Source organism: Podarcis pityusensis (assembly GCF_964106645.2).
Source record: "Podarcis pityusensis genome assembly, chromosome: 9".
NCBI lineage: Eukaryota > Metazoa > Chordata > Lepidosauria > Squamata > Lacertidae > Podarcis > Podarcis pityusensis.
The window spans coordinates 73,799,558-73,818,342 of NC_138034.1; the positions used below are offsets into that span (position 1 = coordinate 73,799,558).

Consider the following 18,785-nt stretch of genomic DNA (forward strand, 5'->3'; position numbering starts at 1 on the left):
CACCCCCCTGGCAGTTACTTCCTAGGGCTCAAATGCCTCCTGTGGCCTATGGTGGCTGCCAAGGGAATCTCTCTGCCTCTGTTTGGCTTTCTGCCCCGAGACTGAAGGGCACGTCTGGTGCGAGAGGAAGGAGGGAGCTCTCCAGAGACACCAGGTCACTTAGCTGCTGTATCTAACACATCAGACTCCTGTCTCTGTTCACTGCTATCTTGCTCCTGGTTCTTCATCATCCATTATTTCCCAGTTTCTTTCTTCTTCTGGGCTGTGTCCCGTCTCAAACCACCACGATCCCAGGTCCATACTCTCTCCCCCTTTCTCCTCTCTGGAAGGCTCTTAAGAGTGTACAGTTCACATCATTTCTGGTTTAGAATTAAACCACCAAACAATGGCGCAGAAAGATCTCACATCAGTCACACCAGATGAGGAAGGCCTTTGTCGTTCAAAGCTGGTGTCTCAAACTAGTACAGTGGTACCTCTGGTTACGTACTGCATTCGTTCTGGAGGTCCATTCTTAACCTGAAACTGTTCTTAACCTGAAGTACCACTTTAGCTAATGGGGCCTCCCACTGCCGCCGCATGATTTCTGTTCTCATCCTGAAGCAAAGTTCTTAACCCGAAGTACTATTTCTGGAAATAAAAAAATTCCTTCCTGTAGCACCTTAAAGACCAACTAAGTTAGTTCTTGGTATAAGCTTTCGTATCTGAAGAAGTGTGCATGCACACGAAAGCTTATACCAAGAACTAACTTAGTTGGTCTTTAAGGTGCTACAGGAAGGAATTTTTTTATTTCGACTATGGCAGACCAACACGGCTACCCATCTGTTACTATTTCTGGGTTAGTGGAGTCTGTAACCTGAAGCGTCTGTAACCCGAGGTACCACTGTACTACCGCATTGCCATCTTTGAAGACTTTGCAGGCAGCAAACTTCATGGATCGTGCTACTGAACCGCTGGTGAACTCCCAACGCTCTTTTATGCAATTCCGCTTTTGCAGCATAAAATCCTATCGCCGGTGCAAGAGAACAGGGGTTTCAGTGTGACACATGAAATCTCCTATAAAAGATTACTCGCAAGTACAACTTGCAAACTCAAGGGAGTTTAGGCCAGAAGTATCTGGCAGGCTAGAGAGCTCACGGGTTGCATGTGCTAATTCAGCTGACATGCCTTCAGATGTTTTTCCTGTTTACAGAGTCTGGCTGCGTTCTCTGCGGGTAAGCGAGCATTCCAACTTCATATGGGTGTAAAGAGAGCCCTATTGCAGTTTCTCCCTCCTCCTCCCTCTTTCAAGATTTCTTTAGATAAGAGTCAGATATCTGAGTTCAGAAAACAGAAAGACTTCTCAGTTAAAGGCAAACGCCCGCCTTTCCTCAAGTATCTTGCTTTCCACTTTTGTCATGTTTAATCAGGTCAGTAGTCTCCTGCTGTGAAAGAGCAAAGAAGTTAGAAGACTAGATCACATGTGGTGGACATGTGAGAAAATGAAACAATTTTGGGATATGATTTATAATGAGCTGAAAAAGTTATTTAAATATACATTCCAAAAAAAACCTGGAAGCTTTTTTACTGCTTGATAGGTGAAGAAATAGGAAAAGTAGACCAGAGATTATTCATGTATGCCACGACTGCCGCTAGAATCTTGGTAGCCCAAAAATGGAAGTCACAGGAATTCCCAACAGACAAAAATGGTAGAATATGTGGAATTAACAAAATTGACTTACAGAATTCGTAACCAAGAGGAAACAAAGTTCAGAAGAGAGTGGAGTAAATTTGTGGAGTATATAATAATTGTAGAAGTCTAAAGACTGTAGCAGGATTAAAATAAATCTTATGATGTGGATAGGATGTTATTAAGAAACTGCAGAAAGAAAAGTGGAAAATGAAAACCTGTTGGAGGGAGGGAAGTCCGCGCTTGGCAGAGCGATGAAATAATGTGGGTTTAAGATTATGGAACTTTACTGTATTTGTTTTGTTTGTTTGATTTATGTTAAAGAAAAGTCATAAAATGCATTTTTTTTAAAAGGAGACTAGATCACTTGTGCTGTACAAGGGGATGAACTGAAAAGATCACAGTCTGGATGACTTATGATTCTGTTGGCATCCATCTCTCAAGAGACAATGCAGTGTGCCTCTGGGGGTGAAGCTAAACTGTTGGAGAGTAGAGACTGAGACAGGAGAGACATGTTTTGTTGCAGCTGGGGCAGATTAAGGTGTCTGGTTGCGCTGCTGCAGATCCACCACGGCCTTTCTTCTCTCTGAGCTCCTCTGGTCACTGCTGTCTGTCTCCAGGAACTGCGGTCATCGGCAAGGGGTTCTCGCACGGCAGAGTTGGTGTTACCAGCCTTCATGTAACATTTGCAGCCATCTTTGTAACGCAGAGTCGGTCTGCCAACGGGCCTGGTGGCTGAAGCCAGCTCCCCACAGAGAGAGCTCCTTGGGGATCCTGCCATCTTCCATGCTGTGGACATGGCCAAGCCAGTGTAGACATTGCTGAGAGAGGAGTGTGAACATGCTGGAAATGCAGTGACTTCTGCAGGGCGCAAACCTGGGCAGTGTGTCTGGAGGTCCTGGGCTGTCCGGACGGCAAGATCCTCCCCCCCTCCTTTTGGGCCTTGCTGGTGTTGTCCCAATGAAAGCAAAAGAATACATTTGGAACCAGCTTGGCTGCAGAAGTTGCCGGAAGGAGGCACAGAACCGTCATCCAACCGTCTTAGGGACTCCAGATTTGTACAGGGTTAACTCCTTAGCCTTAGGGGGTATGGATTGTTCCTCAGGGTTTATCATCTCTATTTACCGCTACAGCAGGTGCAGAAACTGCCTTCTTGACCCACTATTAGTCTCATCCGCTTAATCTGCCAGAGTCTGTCTTTGTTTGCAGGGGATAGACAAGTCCCTAACTTGCTGAGGATTTAAGACCCATTGGCTACCCTCACCTGGTTTAGCCAACCTAATAAGAGGTCAGCATTTACAATTAAACAGCAATTAAATTAAGATTTATATGCTGTTATGCCTATTGTTTGCAGGAATATAGAAGGTTCCTGTGTGGATTAAACATGTACTTAGTTTTGCACGAGCAATCTGATGTGTACTAGCACAGACCTGCCGTAGTGGACCTCTCTTCAATCTGCCATGGAAATTTGTTTTCCCTTGTTCAAACCAATCCCAAAAGGGCCCATTTTTCTGTTGACCCTGCATAGCTCCAGCTACTTCCAATCCCCATCAAGCTGAACCCCACCCTGCTTTTTGCAATGTCCTCGGTGTGTGCACAGGCAACTCACGGAACGATGCACAGCTGCCTTTGGCCAGGATTCAACCCTATAAAAAAAGGATACTTTGCCCAAAGGAGAGCCCACGCAGTTCGGAGGGAAGGAAGCGTAAGATGCAATCAAGAAGAAAAGGAAAGCGGCTGTGAGGAGCCACAAACATATCCTTAGTAAGGAGCAGTGAAACAAAGTTTTTTGCATTGGTATATTCAACATTATTACAGTGGTACCTCGGGTTACAGGCGTTTCAGGTTACAGATTCCGCTAACCCAGAAATAGTACCTCGGGTTAAGGACTTTGCTTCAGGATGAGAACAGAAATTGCGCAGCGGTAGCGGGAGGCCCCGTTAGCTAAAGTGGTGCTTCAGGTTAAGAACAGTTTCAGGTTAAGAATGGACCTCCGGAATGAATTAAGTTCTTAACCCGAGGTACCACTGTATCCTTATCAGTTTAAAACACAATCACAGAAATAAGGTGATTCCTGAAAATAGGTATCTCAAGTACCAAAAGCCAGGGTAAAGATGAATGAGGATGACTTTAAGGAAGCACTAAGCCTAGCTGCAGAAACCCTGGAAACCAGAAATCTCTTTTCCCCTGCCTCCCACATGTTGGCATGCACCTGCATCAAGAGACAATGGAGTGTGCCTTCGGGGGTGAAGTCAAACTGCTATGTTAGCAGCACCAAAGTGACCTCCCTGAGGTGCAAGCCTGGAGGTCCTGGGCTGCCCAGCTGACAAGACCTCTCTCTCGGCCTCGCTGATGGGGTCCACAGGAAAGCAGAGCAAGACGCCTGGCACCAGGAGTTGCCAGAAGGAGGTGTACCAGGCGCCATCCAACCGTCTTAGGGACCCCACTTATGTAGGGCTTAGCTCTTTTTTGTTTGTTAGAGCGTTTATTAATTTTCCAATAAAAAACATCCAATTAACATATCAAATCATAATCCAATAAAAAAAATAAAATTAAATTAAAAAAAAGATCAAATTGTCTTCCGAGTTGTAATTTTGATTTTACGGCTTCCCACAGTCTGAACCTCGAAGCATATCCAAATCTCAGTCCTGCCTCTCATCATGTTGGGCTTAACCCTTAATCTTTTCTCCTTCCAAAGATAACCCGCAAAGCAGCGGAGGTTTAGGTTCAGAGTTTTCCTTCTCCTAGATGGGCTCCCTTCCCAGGCTGACAAGCCTCACCTGCCCCATGCTTCCCTCTACAACATGGGCAGAAACTCCCTTCTTAACCACTGGACCCACTATTGGTCTCGTCTGCTCAAACTACAGAAGCCTGTCTTCATACAGGGGAAGCCCCTGACTCACAGAGGGTTTGAGACCCATCAGCTCCCATCACCTGCTTTAGCCGGCCAGTCGAAGCTGTTCCCTAGGTGTGGCTGCTGTCGCATGCTGGCAGTTTCTAGGAGCCAAAGGTGAGAGCCGAGTGCAGAGTGGGGACCAAAGGTCAACAAACTACCCCAGAAGGAGCACGACAGATTCCCCGCCAGAAGTACTACCCCTCTCCTAACACCCTGTATACCCTCACATGGAGCAACGCCAAAAGAAAACGAAAAGTAGAAGTACTGGAAGAGTCTTCAGATATTTAATTTTTTCAGTAGTAGAAAAAGAAAGATACAGGGGAGCAACTCAACTATAAAAAAGTACAAAACACCCCAAAATTCAAGTATCAAATAAATTAACAAACAACCACACACACACATATACAAACAAACAAAACCCACTGATTGCATTGTTCTGATAAATTAATTCTAAGCTACTATGATCTCGGAGAGTAAATGCACACTACTAAAAGTCAATTATTTATCGGAAACCTGTTTTTAATCCTCGTGAGATTCAAAATATGTAGAAGCAGTCAGATTATGCTAGGAAGGACACCTCAAAATACTAATTAACATTAATGAAACCTCTTTTGCATAATTGGAAAAACCACCCGAGTAATCTGTTCACACACTTTTCATCTCAAACAGGGAAGGTGGTGAAATATTCAGTAGGTGTGATAGGTTTTATTGAAATAAAAGGTTGCTTGCTTGTTTTCGACATCACTCCCAAGGTACTTTTCTTCCCAAAATATGGTTGGTGACTTTCTGCGGAAAAAGAAAAAGATAAATCTGTTAGGCTTATCATCACTGCGATGCCATAATGATACCCATGCAGAGAGGGCAAACCTCCTACTGTCACCAAGCATCCATCCTCTGCCCACCCATCCTGTGCCGTGGAAACGGAAGCCTTGAGAGGATGGGAGAGAGCCGAAAAAAGGTGTAGCACAGGAAATTATGGACGTGACAAGAGCCCAGCTTCTGGGGTTCAGTCCAAAAGTCCTTCTAGCCCAGCACTCTGCTCTCACAGTGGCTAACCAGATGTCTATGGGAAGGCCTGTAAGCAGGACCTGAAAGCAACAACACTCTCCCAATTGTGATTCCTGTGATGGCCTGGGATTCGGACTCGGATGCTGAACCTGAGGGATCCCAGCCTGCACAGGAGTCCCCGCCTCCAGAACCAGCTGAGCCAGGGCTGGGGCATGAGCCTGAAGGGTCCTCACCTGTGCTGGGTCCTCAGGTGCAGGCACCAGTTGAGTCTGCTCTGGCTCCTGAGGTGATGGAGGACCCACTGCCTGCAGGTGCTCCACTCTCAGCCCCGTCATAGGAAGCTGAGGTTGCCTCTGGGTCTGGGAACCCTCCAGCCTCTCCTGAGCTGCAGAGGCTCAGGGCAGAGAGGCGGAGGGAACTAAGTTCCCGCAGGAGGAGTGCTCGCCTCCAGGCCAGGAGAGGCGAGTCAACAGAGGATCGGGGCCGCCCTATGCCTCGGGGCAGATAAAAGCCGGCCAGCCCCAGTCCCAAGTTGCAGGAGGAACATTGTTGGTGGCTATTTCCTGCCTGAACCCTGTCCTGCTTTCCTGCCGGAGCTCCTGACTTGCCCTGGCTCCCTGCTTGCAAGCCTGTTCCTGACTTCACCCGACTCCCCGCCCTGCACCCAGCTTCAGCTACTACAAACTGCCTCCCCGTTGTACCTTTAACCACGGACCGGACTTGGACCTCGCCTCTCGGGTAACCCACGGGACCAGCACAATTCCCAACAAATAGTATTCAGAAGCATACTGCCTCCGAAAGCATGGACAACTAGCTTTTGGAGAAATTATCAAAGCGGTTAAAACACAGTCAACAAAAAAGGCCAGGGTCCAAAGAGCCATTTCGGCTTGTGCTTGGTTTTTTAAAGCTATGAATTGCTGGCCCTCATTGCCATGGTGGGACGCTGCAGGCTTTGAATCTGTGGCCATTTCATTATGTTTACTGCAGTGCCGCCCTGTGGCGAAAAGTCAAATTCACAACTATATTTCCCCCCTGTTTTTCCAACTTTGGTGGTTTACCATGGCTTGCTGAAACAGAATCTTTTTTTTGGTGGTGTCAAATAGTGCAGCAAAAACGCCTGCTTGATGTTAACACGCAGGGAGTCACCTGCCACATTAAAAGACTGATTCCTTGCAAATGTTGGTTCTTAACGAGACGTTCTGATGACACTTTAATTTAAACGCATGTTAAAATACAGGCTGGGGGTGGGGTCTGTTGATAAAGGCTGGTCTTTTTTTATTTACAAAATTCACAGCATTGTTCTGGTGGGTGTAACTCCACTGGATATAGAATATTTTAGTCCAGGGTGCACACCTGGTCAGGATTTAGTAAGGTCTTGATTTAGAGCTTCACGTGCACTCTGTTGTGTTCACTGGGCTTCTGGCTTGTGGGAGGACTTCACATGCAATGGGAAGAAGCCCATGGGCTTTCCCTAATGTTATATTGCAAACTGCCCTGTGATTATATTGTAAACTGCCTTGTGATCTCTGGAGAAAGAGCTGCACCGAAATTTATAAATTAATAAGTAAATAAATATTCACAGCACTCTTACGTAACGACCTCAATTCTCCCTCCCAAAACCAAACACACAAACACGAACAAGCAAACAGCAAGGAAAGTTCAATCAGTTCTGCTTTGACATTCTTCCCAGTCCACTCCCTGTGCCAGCAGCAGAGGCAAGAAGGTCAACAATGCTGTTTTTATTTTGTTTGTATTAAATTGCAGTGCAAAACTTGCATTTATGGGGGCCCATAACGCGATTTCATAAAAGTGAGGGATTGCCAGCTACCGAGATGCTTACGCTGAGAATTTATGGACCTTTTCTGCGTTGCAAATTGCATTTTATGTACGGGAACAGTTAACATGCAGCCGCTTTGCTGAACGCATCATTAAATCCCGGGCCGTGAGAAGAGCTTTCTCCAGGAACCTTGTCCCTACAAGATCCGTTATGGCTTCTTACCCTCCAAGCTACTTTAGGAATCTACTTGGGGCATCAAATGCCGTCAATGCAAGCCTATAGGGCAGGTTTGTGTGGGGGTTCTCCAGATGTTGTTATGCTCCAATTCCCATTGGCCCAGCAGCCAGCATGGCCAATGGACAAGGATGAAGGAAACTGTAATCTAATGACAACTGGGAGCCCCACAAGCTTGACACCCCCTGATATAAGAGATCCCAACCCTGCCCCTCCTTTTTCATTTTTAAAATAAATATTCTAACTTCCCTGGCTTTTTTCTGGCCCATGTAGGACCAGTCTGGATAGCTAGCCTTGGTGAAGACTTGACATTTTCATCCCCCAAAAAGTTTTTGATTTGAGTTTCCACTGAAATGAGGCTGCATTTTAATGTTTTTATGTTGTATTTTAATCTTGTTTTTTAAGCTGTATTTCAATCAATTGTTTTTATATTTGGTGTTAGCTGCCCTGAGCCCAGTCTTGACTGGGGAGGGCGGGGTATAAATTATTATTATTATTATTATTATTATTATTATTATTTCCTATTTAAAGCCTGGAAAGGCTGCAGGATTAGCATGCTGAAGGTCTTCGGTTCAATCTCTGATGACTTCAGTTAAAAGGAAGTAGGACTGGGGGTTGGGGGAGACTCTCTGCCCCCAAGCCCTTAGCAGAGCCATCACTGGCCAGAGAAGAGTAGACTAGATGGACCAATGTCCACCTTCCTTGTACTGCAGCTTCAAATGTTTAAAGGGAAAGATGTAGTTCAGTGGTAGAGCACATGTTATAAGAACTAGGTTCAATCCCAGAATCGTTCAAAGGGTTTTAGGTAGGAAAGCCAGAAAAGGCTTCAGCTGGGGATCTTAAAGAGAGCTGATGCCGGTCAGAGTAGATGGCACTGGTGAAGGTAAAAGGTAAAGGACCCCTGGACAGTTAAGTCCAGTGAAAGGCGACTATGAGGTTGTGGTGCTCATCTTGCTTTCAGGCCGGGGAGCCGGCGTTTGTCCACAGACAGCTTTCCGGGTCATGTGGCCAGCAGGACTAAACCGCTTCTGGCGCAACGGAACACCGTGACGGAAACCAGAGCTCACGGAAACGCCGTTTACCTTCCCGTCAGAGCAGTACCTATTTATCTACTTGCACTGGTGTGCTTTCGAACTGCTAGGTTGGCAGGAGCTGGGACAGAGCAACAGGAGCTCACCCCGTCGCAGGGCAAGCCCAAGAGGCTCAGTGGTTTAGACCACAGCGCCACCCGCGTCCCTTTATGCAGATGGCACTGCAACCGGTTCAACTCAGGAGGCAGCAACTACACATGTTCATGTGCAGAAGCCAGGCGTTCCTGATTGCATTGGCGCATGGCAGCAGCATACCTTGGCAGTTTCCCTCCCTCTGCCCCTCCCAGGCAACATCACCTTTTAAATGAGTGCTTGTTTTGTTGACCCGGGCGGTATATGGAGGGTTGAAAAGTGTGGTCGCCGGGGATAAATCAGGGCATTTGAAGAGAGCCTCTGGTCTGCCAAAACTCCCATTTCCCCACTGAAAAACTGAATCAGGTGAAGTCTGAACATAAGAAGAGCCTGCGGCCCATCTGGATCTCACAGTGGCCCCCAGAACAAGAGCACTCTTCCTTCCAACAAATTTGCTGTGGCTGCTTTTGGCGTCTCTACAGATTTTAGGGACTGGGGCAGGGGGAAGGTCGTCATATTTGATGCATGGAGCTAATCTGGGCAGCAAGCCAAGTACCGTATTTTTCGCTCTATAAGACGCACCAGACCATAAGACGCACCTAGTTTTTGGAGGAGGAAAACAAGAAAAAATAATATTCTGAATCTCAGAAGCCAGAACAGCAAGAGGGATCGCTGCGCAGCTATCCCTCTTGCTGTTCTGGCTCCTGGGACAGCTGCGCAGCCTGTATTCACTCCATAAGACGCACACACATTTCCCCTTACTTTTTGGGAGGGAAAAAGTGAGTCTTATAGAGCAAAAAATACGGTACTTTAGATGGAAACTGCAGGAAACATTTCATTGTGACCATCTGATCACTGGGGAAATTCTGTTTATCCCAATGCAATGAACTTCCTTAACTCTCTTGCTCTCCAAAGGACACTCAGAGAAGACTGGGCTGTTGTGGAAGCAAGTGGGGGCTGGGAGAAAGTATCTCAGCACTACAATGAGTTACTATGACTTTAATGCATTGTATTAATTGACTTGCAGCTGTTGTTTGCTTTATTTATATGCTACTGCGTTTGATTGTTGTTTTAATTCTACTGTGATTACTGCGTGCCGCTTTGAGCTCGACATTAGCTGTTGGAAAAGCAGTACAAGTATAAACCAAATCAAGGCACCTACCATTTTATACAGCTGAGCCTTCAAACGATTTGTAGAATAGTCGGATTTTCTCTTTTCTTCTTCCCGTCTTTTTCGTACCTCAGGCAGCTGCTCATAGATGCTAAGAGAGCAGAAATAAAATGAAGGGATTACTCTAAAGAAATCAGTCCCAAATGAATCAGCCATTGCCCTGCTGAGTGAGTGCAGGGTTATATGGAGAAGAAAGAGGGAGCTTAAAAGAGCCAAGGTAATCTCTTTGGTACTCGGGTCCGAAACACAGACCTGACCTGCTGGATCTCAGGTGATCTGCTGAAGCCTAAAATTGATTAAAAGCCTCTTTTGAGCCTGACTGCTCTTCTTTCAGTTACACCCTTTGGCCAGTGCCAGGCTGAAAGCTTTTCTGACAAATCCCAGATTCAGGATCTGCTGTGGGCCCAAATTGCAACAACTGACCTCTCTCAGTTGTGGTTTTCCAACTGATCAGGCTTGCTAGCCCTCACAGAAACGGCCCCAGACCATTCTACAGAATTCCTTATTTGGCTCATTTACTGTAAAATAAGCACCAGAAATCAGGGCTGTAACAGGACTGAAACCTGGATTTACAGGATTTCTAGCTGGGGACTGGACCTGAACTGCCATCCTCCACCCACAAAAGCTGAACATTTCAAAGAGTGTTGGTTTTTAATCAGGATGGGCAAGGTTCCTAAGCCCATGGACTTGTTGGGATGCGTCCGGGGAGACGGGGGCATTTGGCAGGCCTCCAGCTGTATCCAGCCACCGGCCGGCAGCTGGGTGAACTCCGGTTCCCGGAACAGCATCAATCAGCGACTCGAGCCTCTGATAAGAGCGTGCTCAGCTTCTGAATATAATAATAATAATAATTTATTATTTATATCCCGCCCATCTGGCTGGGCCTCCCCAGCCACTCTGGGCGGCTTCCAAAAGAATATTAAAATACTATAATACATCAAACATTAAAAGCTTCCCGAAACAGGGCTGCCTTCAGATGTCTTCTAAAAGCCTGGTAGTTGTTGTTCTCTTTGACATCTGGTGGAAGGGTGTTCCACAGGGAAGGCGCCACTACCGAGAAGGCCCTCTGCCTGGTTCCCTGTAACTTGGCTTCTCGCAGTGAGGGAACCGCCAGAAGGCCCTCGGTGCTGGACCTCAGTGTCCAGGTAGAACGATGGGGGTGGAGACGCTCCTTCAGATATACTGGACCATGCATGAACATATCAGCAGAGTGAATAAATCTTCACAACAGAAGTGGTGGACAGAGACATGTGTAAGCATTATTTACAGGCGTTTATTCAGCATAAAGGTAAAGGTAAAGGGACCCCTGACCATTAGGTCCAGTCGTGGCCAACTCTGGGGTTGCGACGCTCATCTCGCTTTATAGGCCGAGGGAACCAGTGTACAGCTTCTGGGTCATGTGGCCAGCATGACTAAGCCGCTTCTGGCGAACCAGAGCAGTGCACGGAAACGCCGTTTATCTCCCCACCGGAGCGGTACCTATTTATCTACTTGCAGTTTGACATGCTTTCGAACTGCTAGGTTGGCAGGAGCAGGGACCGAGCAACGGGAGCTCACCCTGCCGCGGGGATTCGAACCGCCGACCTTCTGATCGGCAAGTCCTAGGCTCAGTGGCTTGACCCACAGTGCCACCCGTGTTCCTATTCAGCATAGTTCAGGAACAAAGGAAAAACATGTCTGCTTCCCTTCGTGTCCAGCAAAACAGCAGTATAGGCAAAAGCAATATACAAACGGAAGTTCCCAGCAGAACTGTGCTGGAAGTAAACAGGCATGTGACACACAACAGGCATGCTTGTTCCTTTTAAGGTGGAACGGAACTATATCCTAACAGGGCCCCTTAAAGACAGATGACAGCTACGGTTGCTTCTCGGGGCTCTAGCAACAGCCAGGATTCCAGCTGTTAGAGGAGAGCTGTTAGCAGCTGTCCAGTGGGAGCCAGGAGTCAGCAGTCAAGGTGGAAGGCAGACCTGGGAGGACAGCCAAGGAGTCAAAGCTAGGAAAGGCTTACTGTTGCCTAGACTAATTCCCAGCCTTTCCCAGAAAGCTTTTATAGTTTGTCCTAGTGAGAAAATGCTCTAAGTCAGAGGGAGCCCTGGTGGTTCATCGCACGGGACAGATGTGCACAGAGAGCTGTGCTTCAAGCTCCGACATCTCCCAAGGCCCCTGCCCAAGAGAAAGGAGTGACGGCAAAGAACTCGGTAAAGATTGCAGGAAAAGCAAAATGATGGTTGAACGGTTGCAGAAGCAGAATAAAGAGTAATTACGCTTACGCAGGAGAATGGCTGTGAATCACTCCCAGCGCGTTCCTTAAAATACACCCCCCGATTCCCAGCTCCAAAAATGAAGTATCTATCAAATCCCCTTTAGCAGTTAAAGGAATGAGCTTGTTAGAAAGAAAGAAGAGTTATCTGCTTGAACATTCCCTGGGGGGGATCTGATAAATATTGCAGAGAAGAGTAAAACAAACAGCTCATTTGGAATAAAGACAGGATGTGTCCCTCGGTGATTACGTTCTCACCACTTCATCTGTCCCCACAATCCAGTAACCTGATCATCTGTCTGATCCCTCCCTCCTATGCACATAATACATATTTGGAAAACTGCCATTAATAAACAAACGAAGTCAAAGCCAGTTTACTGCTGAACAGAAGATCAGGCTTTACAACATACCATAAACAAATCCCTATTCTTTAGGCATTAAAATACCCTGGCTAAAAATGTATGTATAGCCAAAGCTGGAAAGATTTCTGTTCCTGTAACTCTTGTTCCCACAGGAGAGATATCCAGAGATGGCCTAACTGCAGAACAAGGCAAGATGTGTGCCCCAGGGAGATAATTTAGGGTACCATTGAAGATTAAGAGACAGGTCTTACCTTGTGATGAGGTGAGAATATTCTCCGGAAAATATTCTTGAGAATGAGAATATTCTCGAGAATATTCTCTGCTAGAAAATTCTCTGGAGAATATTCTCCACAAACTGTAAATTCTAATGTAAGAACCAGTTTTACAACCCACATTTTTAAAAAAGCGAGTAAATAATACGTCAAGCTGCGATATTGCCAGGGTAAGAAATGAATAATGTTTGAGAAGTCAATATAAATTTATAAACATTTGAGACTTGTTACTTAAAGCCTATTTTTTAAATAATTTTTTTTCTTGTGACAATTTATCACTTATAATTTAAATATGTTGTGTGTTGCCTTACTTGTCTAAGCAGATAGTACTTTGCATTTCTGATGTTATGAAACTTGTCATTACTGATTATTTGTGTTTTATTTTCTGGAAATAATAGCCTTTGTTTTAAACTTTATATTGATTTTATTAGTGTTGCACTGAACATACTGTATCATGTAGATATGCTTATTAAAAGAACATACTCAAGTAGTGGACCTGAGGTGTTTTTTAAAAATTCCTTTTACTTTAAAAGCTACATTTCATACATACACAACATAATTAGAATTCAAAGTTGATGGTAAATTTACGGGTTAGTGGCAGGCTTAGTGATTAATCTGAGTCATTCACGTTGAATTTTCAATTTCAAGTTTGGTGCAAAAAATCAAAGAATGTGAATTCACTGCATTACCCCATTGAATAAAAGTATCTGTACAGTTTTTGGTTGCCATCTGAACAAGTTTACCCATGAATAAACATGTATATTAACTAATTATATCATTTTCAATGCATTAAAATTATATAATTTTCAATGCATTAAAATGAATATTCTCCTAATTTAAATGAAAATTTGCTAATATTCTCATTAATCGAGAATATTCTCGAGAATATTCTCCAAAAGATTATGCTCAAGAATTTAACATCACTAGTCTTACCCATGGTGCACAAGCCAGCAGAAAGGTGTTTTACACATCTCCTGTTCATTTTAAGATAGCCTGTGAGCAGCTCTAATGGACTAAGCCAAAGGCCCATCTAGGCCAGTGGGCAAACAGAAGCCTTTGGGAACCACACAAACAGGACCCCAGCACAGCAGCACTCTCCCCACATGCAATTTCTAGCAACTGGTATTCAGAAGCACCCTGCCTCCAACAGTGGAGCTAAACCAGGCAGAGGGAAACTCGGCCCTCCAGATGTTTTTGGACTACAACTCCCATCATCCCTAGCTAACAGGACCAGTGGTCAGGGATGATGGGAATTGTAGTCTCAAAACATCTGGAGGGCCGAGTTTGCCTATGCCTGAGCTAAACTGTGGCCACGGTGGCTAGCAGCCATAGTCAGTCTTATTGTCCATTAATTTATCTAATCCATCCAAGCTGGTGGCCATCGATAATTCTTGAGGGAGGGAGTTCCGCACTTTAACAATGTGCTGTGTAAATGATTCCCTCCTTTCGTCTGTTGTGAATCTTCCAACAATCAGCTTCATTGGATGCTCTCGGATTCTGTTATTATTAACTGTCCTTCGGTATCAATCAGCAAATTTGTCTACTATACTGCTTACCCATAACACTTCCCCAAGACCTTTTCCATCACAGCGAGGGAGCTGTCATCCTGGGAGTGGGATGCAGCTCTCATGAACCCAAAGGCCCTATCCATCAACCTCTCTGCCTCTTTTAACTTCTCCAGGCCTGCCACTTTCACCTCCAGGGAATGACATTTCTGCTGGGTTTTGCCCCACGTAAATTAGGGGTGGAGAAATTATGTGCTTTGGATTTTCAGGCCCCAATATCTACGGCCAATCTTGTGCCTTGTTCATTTTCTAACTCGCGTTAGAAAATAAATATATGAGGTTTATCCATATGCAAAAATATAACAGGGTTGTCCTCCAATCAAAAGCAGCCTTACCGTTTTGATCTCTGAACCATTTCATTCTTGGAAATTGCTCTTCTCTTCTGCATAGCCCTGTAGTCTAAACAAAGCAGGAAAAATGATGAGTACAGCACAATTCAAAACGTTAATGCGCCAGACAACTGATCTCATCCTCCAAGATGCTGTGCCAAGATAGAAGCTCGTAAGATCTGGTGATGCTAAGAGTGGGCCATGGGAGAGACATCAGTCCTCAGAAACAAGGTCTTGTGAAGGGTCAGCAAGGTTTACCTCACCTGGGCTGGTTCACTCCTGCGGAGATTGCTCTGTGGGCTGGATTGCGTCTGCGCAGACGCAATTTCCGGCACCGCGGAAGCAAGTCCCCGCTCTGCGCTGTTTTAGCGCAGTGTGCGGGGACTCACCGAGTGGGCGGCTCAGTTCGGGGGTGGCTTGTGGGCTGTTTAAATGACCCCCATGGGGCGCTTGTGGCCCATGGGACGCAGGTTGCCAACCCCTGGTCTTGTGCTTCATCCTCTGATGTAAAGACCATTGTGCCAATCTGACCAGGAGACGGGGGCTCCTCCCTCCTGACCCTTTTTGGACCACAGAAGCCGTAGAGGGTCAGGTTCAAGGTGCTGGTTTTGACCTTTAAAGCCCTTTGTAGCTTAGGGCCCTCATATTTATGGGACCGCCTCTCCTGGTCTGCCCCGCAGAGGATCTTAAGGTCCATGAATAATCATAGTTTAGAGGTCCCAGGCCCTAAGGAAGTCAGACTATCCTCCACCAGGGCCAGGGTCTTCTCAGTGATGGCTCCGAACTGGTGGAATGCTCTTGGTGGTTTGTTGTTGTTTTTTAAAAACTACTACTATAATACAAATATATACATACACACACACACACACACACACACACCCCTCGTGATTTTGCAACTAAGTAAAATTAGCATACCATGGGCAAGTGGAGCAAAAATGGCACTTGCTCTAGCTTTGCTGCTTTTCTAACACCCTTTACCACCGCAAGAATGTGCCTTGCTAAAGAAAGAAAAATCCATGGCAACAATCATCTATGAACAGCCACTCTGCAGAAAAATGGCCATGCAATGCTCAGTCACAGGTTGCATCTATTTTTAGTTGTTTGGGGTTAAAACAGGGCAGCTCTCAAAGCCTACAGCACACTGCCCATTAGCCTTTTCTGAATATAAAACTGGTTACTTACGCCATGCCGTGCCCTACAGAGAGACACGACATGCGTCCATCATTGCTGCTAGGGAAATATATGACAGCCTTGGTCCAAAGATGTGATATAACTGTGCAGGAGCGAGCGGCGCACACAGAGTCTGGCTGCTTGCTGTTTCTGCTATGGCAGTTTCCACTGCCAAATGGAAGGATGTAAGAAAAGCCTTGCTGGATGAGGCCAGTGGCCCATCTAGTCTAGCATCCTGTTATCACAGTGGCGAACCAGATGCCGCAATGGGAAGGCCACAGCCCTCTCTCCACGTGTGATTCCCAACAACTGGAATGCATAGTGTGGTAGGAACTTTGAGGTCTTAGATATATGTTAAATGTTCATAAGTGTACCAACCAAGCACATACATAGATCAGCACAGGAAGACCAACCTGGAACCATTTTGATTTGCAAACTGTTCCAAACTGACCAAATGTTTTCTCTGCAAGGTCAAATGAAAATGGAAAAGCCTCCCCATTGTCTTTTCCTTCACAAATCCTGTCTTAAGGGTATGTCTGTGTTTGAATAGGGTGTGAGCCTGTGACCTGGTCCAGGAACTAAGTATTTATCACTACAAAAGACTAGCCAGGCTTCCCAGGCAATCCAATCAAGTAACCTGGCAGACAGGAGATAAACAACGACAGGAGAAAAACAACATTCAAATTTCTGTTTTAAGGCCGCCTTTTCTGTGATGTAGGTGCGATGTATCTGAGGGGTGGTCTTAGGTTACACCCCTCCTGTGATGTGTGTATGATGTTTCTGGGGGTGGTCTTGATCTACAGGGTGGGAATTTCAAAAGTCTTTATAAGGCCTTGCGCACCATTTTTCTGGGTTCCTCCTCTCTCCTGCGGGTGAGGGGAGCACTCTGTTGCAACAGATCAATAAAGATCAAGCTTACTAGCTGCTTTGCTTCTCAATATTCTCTGGTTGGCCTCTGTTATTCTCTCCTACCAATAGGGAACCTATGTAAGGACTCTATATGGGCTCTTGGATACCCCATAAGGGAAAAGGGCATATTTTTGTTTACAACAATAGGGAGCTTAGAGAGACAAGCTGCTTGCCTCTTCAGCAATGGCTTGCCTCTTCAGCAGCAAAGGCCTTGTCCAGCTTTTCCCAGACGCATAACACCCCTCCTTTGGCATGCGACCCATGTCTGTAATAAGGAAGGCACCTCTGTTAGGAAGATGGAAACTTCTTCTCTCTTCACGAGCATTAAATAATTCTTCTCTCTCGCCCTGGAGCATGCTCTGCAGTTTCCTTTCTTCCATTATTAGCTTGAGGCGCTTCACACGCTCCCCGGAGCTGGAGATGAAATCAGGACGGTGCAGTGCAAGAGACTCCTGAGTTGGAAAACAAAAATAAGAGCTGCTTCAGAAGCTCCACTTAAGGCTGAGGAAATGTCAAAAATAGCTAACCCCATTAACAAAGCACTGAAAGCATGCCTCAGAAGAAGAGAATTATGCACGCAATGTACAGAATATTGCATCTACAAAAGGCGAAGAGATCTCTCTGTGGGTCTTGTTAACAAATGCTTTGATCTTGGACAACCAATTGGAAAGATACCAGGCTGGGAATAAGTGTAGCTACATTTTTGTAAAAGGGATAAGTACTTAAGCTTAAACAAGCTGGTTGGAGTGTGCACTTGGGACAAAAAGAAGTCTCCGTGCAATGAGGGAGGCCTCTCGGTGACTGTAAATGAAATGGATACATGGGGAAATTAACACGGTTCAATATTAGTCTTGGGGAGGGGGCTTCACAAGAGCCTGCTGGCTGCCAGATCTGCCAAAGCACAATGGTAGCAGGATGAGAGCGCTTCCCCCATCCTCACAACCCCCTTGCCATCAGAAGCGTAATGTCAAGCGCAGGAAGCGTGAGAACTGTTTGATTTGGACTGGAATTTGAAGGCAGGGATAAGCTGGTGAATGCAGACAAACAGCTTTACATTTCCCCTATTCCATCATCTGAACCAGTGGGGGCTGTGCAAACCCCACCTGCCCAGCAGTTGTTAGCATCATCTATTCCCTGCTGGCACATGCCATGTTTATGCTAAAGAAGGATGGCCCCATCTGGCAGAAAAAGACCGGCCCTTGGAGCCATTAGAGTTAGAATAAGGGTAGAACGGAAGGCAAAGTAGGTTCTATTCCAGCGGTTCTCAACCTGTGGGTCCCCAGATGTTGTTGGACTACAACTCCCATCCTCCCTGAGCTCTGGCCTTGCTAGCTAGGGGTGATGGGAGTTGTAGTCCAACATCATCTGGGGAGCCACAGATTGAGAAAGGCTGTTCTATTCTATTCCTGCCCAGCCCTTACATATTTTAAAGAGAGAAGGGGACAAGAGTCCTCCCCCACAACAAACACTCTGTGAGGTGAGTGGGGCTGAGAGACTTCAGAGAAGTGTGACTGGCCCAAGGTCACCCAGCAGCGGCATGTGGAGGAGTGGAGACGTGAACCCAGTTCACCAGATTACGAGACTACCGCTCTTAACCACTACACCACACAGACAGACACATAGATACACACAGAGGCACACATGCTGCATCTGTTAAACTGATGGGTGGCTCAGTTCATCTGACAACCAAAGCACTCGCACATGGGACAGCCAAAGCCAGGCAAGCAGTCCAAGGCAGAGCCTGGATTTTACCTGCAGTGTCATTTTCACAAAAGGTGGGGGCGGCTTATTCTCAACGTCTCTCGGTGGAGCCATCAGACGCACCTGCAGCTCGCTGTGATCCTCCTGCCAGTTTTTCTCCCGGAGGGGCTCTCGCCAGGGCTTTGGGTCGGGCACGGCTTCAAACCAGGAGGGACCAGGATCAGAAACGTAGCTGGATCCGCTTCCCTTTTTGAAGTCAGGTTTCAAATCCTTTGCCGAAACAAACCAGGAAACTCCTGGGC

The 18,785-nt window shown here is 46.1% G+C and overlaps 1 protein-coding gene across 2 annotated transcripts in view; it reads right to left on the reverse strand.

Moving 5' to 3' along the window:
• Positions 1 to 5,252: 5,252 nt before the first annotated feature.
• Positions 5,253 to 18,785, reverse strand: part of ALMS1 (ALMS1 centrosome and basal body associated protein) — a 69,979-nt gene continuing 56,446 nt past the window's right edge. The window contains exons 15-19 of one of the 2 annotated variants that reach the window (XM_081020611.1): positions 18,607 to 18,779; positions 17,066 to 17,234; positions 14,710 to 14,773; positions 9,907 to 10,006; positions 5,253 to 5,348 (exon numbers count right to left, since the gene is read on the reverse strand). In XM_081020611.1, coding sequence (XP_080876737.1) covers positions 5,304 to 5,348; positions 9,907 to 10,006; positions 14,710 to 14,773; positions 17,066 to 17,234; positions 18,607 to 18,779 — 551 coding nt within the window. In that variant the 3' untranslated portion in view covers positions 5,253 to 5,303. Of the gene's footprint in view, positions 5,349 to 9,906; positions 10,007 to 14,709; positions 14,774 to 17,065; positions 17,235 to 18,534; positions 18,780 to 18,785 lie in introns of both variants that reach the window. The other variant, XM_081020610.1, reaches the window with a different exon arrangement.